The sequence below is a fragment of the Anopheles bellator genome, chromosome 2, assembly GCF_943735745.2.
Source record: "Anopheles bellator chromosome 2, idAnoBellAS_SP24_06.2, whole genome shotgun sequence".
NCBI classification, from domain to species: domain Eukaryota; kingdom Metazoa; phylum Arthropoda; class Insecta; order Diptera; family Culicidae; genus Anopheles; species Anopheles bellator.
Window position 1 is genome coordinate 67679140 of NC_071286.1, and position 10232 is coordinate 67689371.

General features: G+C 54.3%; 1 protein-coding gene across 1 annotated transcript; it reads right to left on the reverse strand.

Moving 5' to 3' along the window:
• Nucleotides 1-1725: 1725 nt before the first annotated feature.
• LOC131207915 (uncharacterized) lies at nucleotides 1726-9559 on the reverse strand. Its single transcript, XM_058200551.1, has 6 exons — nucleotides 9424-9559; nucleotides 5418-5546; nucleotides 5055-5174; nucleotides 4640-4723; nucleotides 4212-4319; nucleotides 1726-4116 (listed from the first exon to the last, which is right to left on the reverse strand). Exons 1-6 carry the CDS (start codon nucleotides 9557-9559, stop codon nucleotides 1766-1768), a joined length of 2928 nt encoding a protein of 975 aa, XP_058056534.1. The 3' UTR covers nucleotides 1726-1765.
• Nucleotides 9560-10232: the final 673 nt, after the last annotated feature.

Genomic DNA, 10232 nt, shown 5'->3' on the forward strand with positions numbered 1-10232 from the left:
TCGTCCTAGGAAGCTACGGACGGGCCCTTACGCCTTGCGAACAGGAAGAAGACCTTATTTACAGATTTGCCAGATTAGCTTTCGAGCTTTCGTGGCTCAAAAGCCCCCGCCGCCGCCAGTCGCATCCTTGCTTCGCTCGGGTTCGACCCGCTGTTCTGAAGAGTAATAAAAGTAGTAACCGCTTTTCCGATTGAGCGCTCGAAATTACGAAATTGTTTCCATTTACGAGGTTGTGGCAGCACATGTCAGCGTATTTTTCGCGTAAGTTCAACGTGTTTGCCGTCGATTGGGAGGTGCTGTCGCAGTACCCGTGCTACCTCCCGTCGCTGTCCAACACCAAACTGGTGTCCCAGTGCACGGCTCAGCTCTACTCGTTCCTTACGTTCGCCGGATGTACGAGCAAACGGGCGATCATCAATTTTCCTGCACTTCCTGGTGCACGCTGCTGGAGAGAACTAAAAAATTACACATCATTTAATCTGTTCCTGCGGTATGTGCGTTTGCGTGTGGCTCTCGCTCGCTCTCCGTTCGTTCTGCGTAGAAATCTTTATTCCATTCCATTAATTCCATAGTCACTTTTTACAGTTTGAATAATATTAATTTCACTATCTAGTTCCTTCCATCTAGACTACGCTCTTAGGCTTATTTACTGCATATTTCAGCTTCTCCTGGGCCGCCGACACAGTTTGATTACTTACGTTAATTATTCGTGAACTATAGTATGTATGTATGTTTTTGTTTGTAGTAATAATAGTAGAAAGTAACGAAACATCTTTCAATTAATTAAAAATGCTTCCAGATTTTCCTACACTGGCTGCAACCGTGAACGCCCGGTTTTGGTCAACCGTTCGAACAAATCATTCCGGAGGTTGTCTCTCTTGTTACTGTTTAGCCGGGATCGGGATAACCATGAGGTCGGAAACACTTTGCATCGTACCCTTACATCCTACGCAACACATCGCTCCACAACCCGGAGTTTTGGTTCGCTGAGGATATCTAAGGAAATGGTCGCGGACGAAGCGGACCGATGAAATGCATCGCCTTCGGATCCGTCGGTAGGTCTATAAATAGTATGATAATTAATAAATATGTACTCACTAGCTGACCTAACACAACAGTCTGTCTCTTAAGTGTAAACTAAATCAGGGCATGCATGGCTTTCGGGGAACTGACTGAACTGCTTCCCACCCGCATTTCGCTACTCTCCGCTCCGTTACGCTGCGTTCGAGGGGGCTCGCACCGACGAGAACCTCCTATCACACTGGCCCGTTCCAGCGGCCACGCTTTCCTACTGCTGCTGCTGCTGAGCCTGCGACCAGCCTGAGACCTTTCCCTCGGTGCACCGTGTTTATGTTCTTTGTGTTCTTACCCCACTAGACTCACTGAGGCCGTCGAAGTGCTGAAGTTTCCGGTAGAGTGGGTTGTATTGCGACCACCGAGGGGTATCGAGGATGATGGTGCGTGAATAAATAAATTGGCCCAATTTTGCTGTCCCACAGCTCACAGTCACCGACCGACCAGTGTGACCGTCTTCGGCTGAACGACTGAAGGACCGAAGACTGTGACACCGGAAGTCCACCAAAAGAGCACTGATGTACTATGTAAGGAAATCTATGTTTCGATGGCACATGGCTGACGGTGGTCAGCAAGCCGGTCCCTCACCGCGTCGGGTCGCGTTTACCCACCCGTTTCGTCGGGACTGTCTATCGAAAGGAATGCTGGACTAAACTGGCACCTGGATTTGGCGGACACCGCTGGCCTGCCCTCAGACACTGGTCAGCGCGGGAGACGGCAGGCCACGGAACGCTTCCAGCACGCTCACCTCCAGCTGCTGGACCTTCTTCGGTATCGCTTCGTCGGCCGTGGCATCGTTCTCGTTCTCGTCGTACTTCAAGCTCTCGACGTCATTCTTTGGGTTGTGCTTCACGCTGTCCGACTGCTCGTCCGCCGTCGTGGCCATCGGCGGGACCGAATCAATGTCCTGGGCTGACCGTGCCGAAGCCGAACCAACCTCCAGCTTGTCCTGCTCCTCGTCATCCTGTTCCCGCTCGGAATGACCTTCCGCCTTGAGCGGGGCAGCTGAGGTAGCCACCATCTCCGTGGTACTACTTTCCTCTCCCGAGCCTTCCTCTTCCGAACCAACTTTCAGAACCGCCCCGGACTGGTGCTCTCCGGAACCGGACTCGAGTTCCTGTTCCTCGGAGGCGGATGACGAACTATTGCCGGAGGTAGTATTCGAGCGTTCCCATTCGGGCACCAGGAGCGGTTCACCCGGGGCCCTTGACTGTGGTTTCGGGTCCTCCTTCAGCCACGCCGGTGAGTTTGACGTTTCCTCGATGCTGCCACTTTCTGCCACCGCCGGTGATCCTTCCTCCGCCGGTTCGACAGCTTCGTCGGGCCGGTCAGTCGTCGTCGCGTTCTTCCGCGTAAGCTCCAACACTTCCGAGAGGATCTTCTCCTGTTTGCTGCCCGATCCGTGTTCGATCTCGTCGGGTATCATCATGTCGTGCGATGGTTGGTCATGCTGCGCCAGACTAAAGTCCTCCGGGATCGGCTGGAAACCGGGCTGGATGAGATCGTGCTCGTCGTCCTCGATGTAGGTCTTCCCGTGCGTCACCAGCTCATCGGCCACGGGGACCGGATCGCGCGTGGGGTACGAGGCGCTGGCGGTTGCCGTTTCGTTCGCCGTTGGGTCCTCGGTTGCGCCTTGCCATTTCACCTCCTCCGAGGACGTGCCGGGGCCTTCGGTGTAGAACTGGGTCTCGAAGATCATACCGTCTCCGGAAGCGTCCGGGCTGAGGGAGGTCGACAGGTCCGCCAGGCTGGTGCTTCCCTCCTCGGAGCTACCGTACGAAGATCCTTCGCTGCTGCTGGTGGTGGTGGAGGAGATGGTATGCTCTGCCTTCACGATCTTGGCCGGTTCCTGTGATGGGTTCATGTGCAAAAAGTCTTCCTTGCTGACCGTGTCTTGCTCGCCTGACTTTGACGTGTTCGTGTCGTTGCTGGCCGCATCCTCGGGGCCCTCGGTGTAGAGCTGGGTATCGTACACCTCCTCCGATGATGACACACCGACCAGCTCGGTGGATCCACCGTGCCAGACCGTTTCGTACGACCCGCTGGAGTCGGCTTGCGTTGAAAGTGTTTCCTGTTCCGAGTCGGCCGGCTGGTGAAGGTTCAGCTTCTTCGACGATTCCCGCCCGGTTTCGGTCGCTGCCGGTGACCGCTCGGTGTACATCTCCTGATCGTACACGTTGTCGTCCTCGCCACGCTGCAACCCTTCCACCTCCTCCACCTGTATGACGGTGATCGGTTTCGGTTGGTTGTGATCGACGATCACGAGCTTGTCGCCGATTTGCACCACGGCCGGCAAACCGTTGTCCGGTTTCGCCGGCTTCATGTCACTGTCTTCGTTCCGATCCGGTGTCGGGTCACTCGTGGACGGAGCCGGTGATGGCACGGGGGTGGTCGATGAGACACTGGCCACCGCCGAAGGGGTCGTGGACCAGGCGGAAGACTCGGACTGCTCCTTCACGTCGAGCCACTCGTCCGATTCGGAGACGGTTCCGCCGGTGGACGATTCGTACGATTCCACCCGGTTCTCGGCCGACGTAGACTTGGGCGGTTCTTCCACCTCCGACCGCATACTGTCCCCGTCCGGGGTGTGGCGCACGATTTTCGTGCCATTGCCCCCATCATCGTCCGGTACGTTCACGTCCAGATGCTCCAGGTTGACCAGCTCTTCGCTCTGCGAGGTCGCCGGTTCCGGCGTCGGTGCCGGGCGGTTGTCGGTCAAGCGGATCTCTTCCGGTTTGGTGATTTCTTTGATCTTGATACCGAGCGGATTATCGTTCGACACTGCCGTCGCGGTCACCGCCGTCGGACCGGTCGTCGTCGTCGCCGGGGTTGCGGTGCTGGAGCTCGCAGACGCTTCTTGTTGCTGCTGCTGCGCCGTCTGGGGTTGCTGGATCTTTTGATGTCCCGCAGCCAGGTCAGTGGCCTCCGAGGCAGCGAGCGGTGGCTCGGCGGCGTGGTTTCCGTTCACTTCGTTCGTTTCCTGACCGCTGGTGACGCCAGCGCTCTCTTTAGGGCCACCGGATTCCGTCAGCTTGAAGTGCTCTGCGAAAGAGTGTGTACGTGGGAAAGTTAGTCCGGAAAGTCCTGACGGCAGAAGTGCGCCAGACCGTAGATAATACGATCCTTCGGTCCCTTACCCAGGGGTGGACAGTTGTCGTACTCCGGGCAGCACCGGCCGGGGATGTACTTTGGGTCGCAATCGTTCCGCTTGTAGCAGCTCACCTCACTGCACGTCACCTCGCCGCCTGCAATTGACGATTGAAGTGGTTGAAATTGAAAAATGGCTTATTGAGAAAATTATCCAGACTGTGACCAATAACGATGCCTTTAGAGATCGGAATGTAATGTTTTAATTGTTTGAGCTCTACGAAATCGATTCGTTCGGTGGTTTTGGAATATTATATATTAAACATATTTAAGTAAAATTTCAAAACCAAACGAAACTATTTTGAAACTTTGTCAAATTCACAAACTGCTTGCAAACTGTCAAATTCACAAACACAACTGACAAATTTAATAAGCTTGACGTTTTGGCCGTTATCAGTACTGTTATCAGAATACTTACCCTGACAGTAACAGGACCGGCACGGTGTGTTCGGATCGAAAAGCTTCTCGCCATTTGCGTACGTTTTGCCATCGCGTTGACACTCTGGAAAGTGGCGAAGGAAACTCAAAGTTAGTTCGGTAACGAAGTCTCAGTAAGCCATGGCACCGAAGAAAAACAAGGTGACCCTTGCTTAATTTTTAATCAAATCACAGGGTGTTCCTTTCAGTTTGAGTCTCTTTCGAAGGTAAAAATTGCGATTTCGACGACAAATTTTTTTCCTAAATTTTTCAACAACCGATCGCAATGGTTTTGACGAAAACAATCTAACTCGAAGAAGAAAGGACCGGACGGAAAGGAAAATCCTGTGACGTGGCGACCGGCCCGTTTTGCGTAAGGGTTCACCGGGGTCAAGGGGCAACCCGGATTCACGTACCGCACTGAAAGTCTGCACAGCACTCGCCAGTCTTCTGGATCGCTCGGCAGCCGTGCTTCTTTTCGCACGAAATCGCCGACCGCTCGACGTACGCGCCATCGTGCAGACACATGTCACTTGCTGCGTTGGAGTCCGCCCGTGCCATTCCAAGATGGCATTCGTGTGTCCAGCGGTGGTTGCGGTGTACGGGGGAGACAACAAGAGAGTGAGAGGGAGGGAGGAATTTTAATGAAAGTTTTCACTTTTATTGAGCCGCGAATTCAGAGCAGCGGCGCAAAACGCCCGCTTCACGTCCTCCTTCGACGGGCCGCTGCCTTGTTCACGCGTGGGGCGTGCGGTGACGTGTGCGACTCTGTGACTTACCGACAAAATCTGCGGCCGGGCTGCCATCACCGCTATCGCCCGAGGCTTCGACCGAGGCGCCCTCGGGCGCCGCCGGAGAGTTTTCGACATAAATCTCGCGGATCATGCGGCGCGATCGGATCACTGGACCTGGGGACGAAATGATGGGACGCGTGAGTTTGTGAGTCATTAATCATATGCCAGCGTGTTTGTGGGTCTGTGGAAAGAAATCTTCTGTTTCTCGGAGACCGGAGTGAATTTCACCCCTTTCGGAATTAATACGAGGCAATACTTTGCAAAGAATCGCACACAGGAGCGCAAAGGTTTGACGCTTCGTCAGCAGAACACCGATCACGATTCCACCGGGCTGTAGCAGATCGTGATCGTGATCCCTGGCTGATTGGCACACATGACGATGATGATGACGGTAGCACCGACGGCTGATGAGTTACGGGATCGTTAATCGAAATTAACGGCGACTTAGGTGGTAGCATTGCAGGCGGGTGCTGAAATTCAATTCAGTCGTTGCGTACCAATTGTCTTCCTTTTCCCCCAAAAACATCCAAATCCAAAAATTTACCCCTCCGGTGGGCCGGCGTTAGGATATTTCGTTCCCAATTGGCGCTGTCTGCCCGATCGAAGATCCGGTTCCTGGTCCTTTTTTGCCCCCTACACTGGCATATGGTGTGCTCTTCCTGATCCGGGCCGGCCAACCTATAATTTGCCCCCTAATCACAATTACCGGCCGATCGTGTGGTCATTGCCGTTGTCATTGGCCGCAATCGGCAGGCGGCCCGAGACATACCCGAGCAGTGAGATCATCTTGCCGACGTCTGGAATGTGTCCGTTTTTTTTTTGTGCAAAGTCACAGCCCACAAGAGTCTGGAGCGAGAGCCAGGAAAAAAACAACACGCTGCATCCGTGTTCTAGGCTAATCTCAGCCTCACTCAGTCTGTTATTATCGCGCCCCGAGCCAAATGAAGAGCCGACGTTCCGAGTGGCGGATGCCGTCGTCGGACTTGCCTTCAACCGGCTAGGCGATTGCAAATATCTAGCCTCGACCGCGACCCCCCCGGCAATGACAAATGAACGTGACATCCTGGCGGCTGTCTTGCGTTCCGGCTTCGCGTAAGTCCGGCGTGTACAAGCGGGTCGAAAAAAAAACATCGAAAACTGTTAAATGCATCTTGTGTGTGGCCGAGGAAAAACAACCTCCGGAATGGAGAAACAAATAGACAAACAAGAACCCGAACTCATTCTCGTGAACTGTGGCGGGCCATGATTGGGTAAAGTCGTGGAGAGTGACCATGAAGGTTCCGCCGTAAACCAAGTCACACAAGTCTGGTGACGACAATGGCCCCGCCAGGCGATGATAAATAGTTTTTGCACAAACAACGGTGGAGCTGCGCTTTTGACGAGGAAATTAAGCACCGCACGGCTAGGAAACGCACCGGAACGTTCTGCTGCGCAGTTTAATTGATTTTCTTCGGTTTCTGCGGCTTTGAAGTCCGCCGGATCAACAGGCTGACTCTTCGAGGGATCCGAGGCACAAAAGTCCAACCAATCCATTCGACCAAGTGTAACCAAAGAGCTCGGTGAAGGCTTTGGGACCGTTTACTTTGGCAACGATGTCCACGTTGCCCTGTTTGTCGAATGCAAACGGTGCAGTTTCGCAGGACAGCATCAAACGACCGGCCGTCCGGCCGGCTGTCCTTTTCCCGAGAAAGTGCTCCGGCAAACATCTGGCCGAGGCGTGTGACATTCAGATCCTTTTAGCATTAGCACGATCGTTGCATAATGGCGTGGACGGGAACCGAAAGTCTGACATTGACCCGATAGCGACACTTCGTGCCCTTTACGTCCAGCGCGTTTCCGTGGCCGATAACCGACACCGCCTTGTACCCGGCGACGTCATCGTCCTCCGCGACGATCGCCACCTAGAGATAGAAGTCGAAATTTGCATAATTTGCATTCCGCATGGTAAGGGCGTTTCTTTCTTACTCTCTCTCTCTCTCTCTCTCTCTCTGGCCAAGGTTGGGCTGGTAGGCCCCGGAGTGTTGCACCGGACACCTTCCGTTGGGAGCGAGGCTCAGGTTTCCACAACGGTCAGCCACGTAGCACTTGGCGAGAAGCACCATTTGAAGGTGTGTGGGGTAATTTGTACTTCGGGGTATTCCGAGTGTTCCCTTTCCCAATCCACTGGTCTCTGGTGCAATTCGAAGAAGTTACCGATCTTTCTAACTCAGCGATAAAACGAATCCACAGAGTCGAACCCACGGTCAAAAGCATTGAACTTGGGTTCGAAACTAGTTCCAACTGGTAGGTGATGCAACGGAAATTGGTGGCCCAGGGGGGGAAATAACTGGATTTACTGAGACAGCAGACTGTATCAATGAAGACATTCTGGGAAGCGCCAGTTGTCGTTGACACGCAAGCGACACGCTGAGGTTCCCGTCAGTTCGTCCTTCCACGGGAGGAGCTACAAGCGAGAGTCTCATTGACTGTGAACCGTAATGGGGCGCACTGTGTCATTTGTCTTTCCGGAATTTCCTGCCCAGAGAGTTATCGGATGTTTAGATGGCCTGCATTTGGGGATATCCAACTAGTTTCCGTCACTGGACACTGGAACGGGTTTTTTACGGAACCAGACCTGCCGTTCGCCAAGGTAGACGCCCTCGTAGTGGTGGGACTTTTCAGACGATAACTCTGACGATTCGGAATTCGGAAATTCCACACAAATTCTCTGATAGGGAGCAGCCCCCAGTGAGGCCACCGTAATCATCGATCGTGCGCGCGTGCCTGCGAATGTCCTGCTGTCCAATACAGGAAGTAGCTCCCTGCGGACACCTTGACTCCCAGGGCGCAAGGCGGTGCCTGACCTTTGGCAAGGCTGGAGCGTGCGGCGTGACAATGTTTCCAAATTCGTAACCCTACCGGTGGTCAACGCCGCCATCATCATCATATCAGTCCGATGGATGTGCTTTGCAAGCGTAATTAGCAAACGCAAAGCCGGACCTCGAATATCGGCGGTCACGCTAGGTTCCTCGTCGGCTCGACCGTCAAGCGGGTTCGAAGGTCACACGGGACGTTTTCGATCGGCCCAGCGGCACACTATGGGCAGGATTGCGAGACTAAGGGACGGTCCTTCTCTCAGGACAAAAATGTCGACCATAAATGAGCCGACCGGGTTGGGTGTTTATGGTGCCGTGTGGCCCGGTCGCGGTTCAAGGTCAGCAGTGGGGCCGGTTTCGCTGACGGACCTAGGAGTCCTACTTTAGACAACATACCCCCCACGGGGGTGGGGACATACATAAATTCGAGCGTGACGAGAGCGTGCGGTGACAGCATTACGGGGCGAAAGGCGAAAGAGTCGACGCAAATAAACTCCGTCGTCGACGACTGTCAAGGCACGGTCTTGGAGGTTAGGACCGGCGATGACCATCCGGCATTAGGTCGTCTGCCCGCCCGCTGGTTAATTGCATTCAAATTAAACATAATTCAAACGAGCGTCTGAGTTACGGCCGCCGGTAAATTATTCTGCTGCGAAGACCGCCGGTCCGAAACGGACGGGTCCACGGGGACGGAAATCAATAATGGTGGTGCCGGCGATGAAACTACCATTTTGATGGTCACGGGCGTCATAGGGCGGAAGGCGTAATGTCAAACTGGCCGCTGGGAAGTGCAATTCGTTTGTGACAATAACCTTAGCGAAGGAATCCGATGAGGCACTGACGGGTCAGTTGTTCCCAAATTAGAGCGTGGAAGTGAGACACGCCAGGATGGCGAGCAAAATGCTGGCGCTATCTCCGATCGGTGGCGGAATTTCTCACTCCGGTTAAACACGGCAGTAGCGATTAAGTTGTTTACCACCATCACCGATGATTGCCGGTCACGTGTGGAGCGCGGTGGTCGGGCCGGCCAGTTTCCCAGGCTCGGTTGCGCTTTCCCGGCGCGGAACTCTCTTCCCGGCTGTACACTTTTTACTTTACAAACGCCGGCGATATCGCGTGATCGCGTAATTACTCACCGGTCTGTACGATGGACGCACTGAGCAGCAGCCCAAGCAGCAGCGTTAGTCCCGGCGGCCAACATTGTGTAGTCTGGGAAGTTTGCCACCGCCACTGCCGTCGTCCGCTGGCGTCCGGCTTATCGGCCTGTCCCATCTTCGAGCCCTCGGACACGGCTGTGTTCCCGGGAGTTGCGGCGCGGAAGGTGCGATCTGAAAGCGAGAGCATGAAACGGGTGCGCGAGTTTAGAGATGTGGCACTACGATAGGGTCTAATGCTATTTATGGAGCGGGCTTAAACCGATCGGCTAAGTGCACAACTCTCCCCGTTAGACGGGTCGGAGAAGTCGAGCAAAACAATCGATCCGAGCGGAGCCGGAAACACGGGCTAGGAAAGTGAAAGACCACGCCACTCACGGCAATTAACCCGGTGGCACACACAGAACCGGGGCGAACGAAGAGAACAACACCTAAAACCCGTGGGTTGCTGGTGAACTTGACCAAACCCTTTCGGGTTTGGCTCACAGGAACTCTTAGCGCTCGGTGAAAGTTCCGCTCGGCAAAAAAACCGATAGACACGGCTACGGCTTATCGGCTCGTGTCGTGAGTCCGGCATTCTTAGGGCAAACCTTGTTCCTTCGCTGGCCTTCCGTGGCACCAAGGAGTGGCCCAACCGGCGGTACCCAGAGACCGGTCCAAAGGTGGCCGCAAAGGTCAAGAGAATTTATTGCCCGCTGGCCCGCTGGTGTACGGTACGGTTTCAAGTTCAGGAAGGTTTCTTGTCCCGGTCCGGCTTGCAATTGGCAGACCATTTGCAGGAACGTTTCCCC

Bases quoted from the DNA above. Each gene is read 5' to 3' on its own strand.
- LOC131207915 (XM_058200551.1), bottom strand. From the start codon at position 9,559: ATGGGACAGGCCGATAAGCCGGACGCCAGCGGACGACGGCAGTGGCGG. The intron at 5,547-9,423 runs GTGAGTAATTAC...TTTCGTCCCCAG, and splicing joins TGCGTCCATCGTACAGACCG to GTCCAGTGATCCGATCGCGC. The intron at 4,117-4,211 runs GTAAGGGACCGA...ACTCTTTCGCAG, and splicing joins CGACAACTGTCCACCCCTGG to AGCACTTCAAGCTGACGGAA.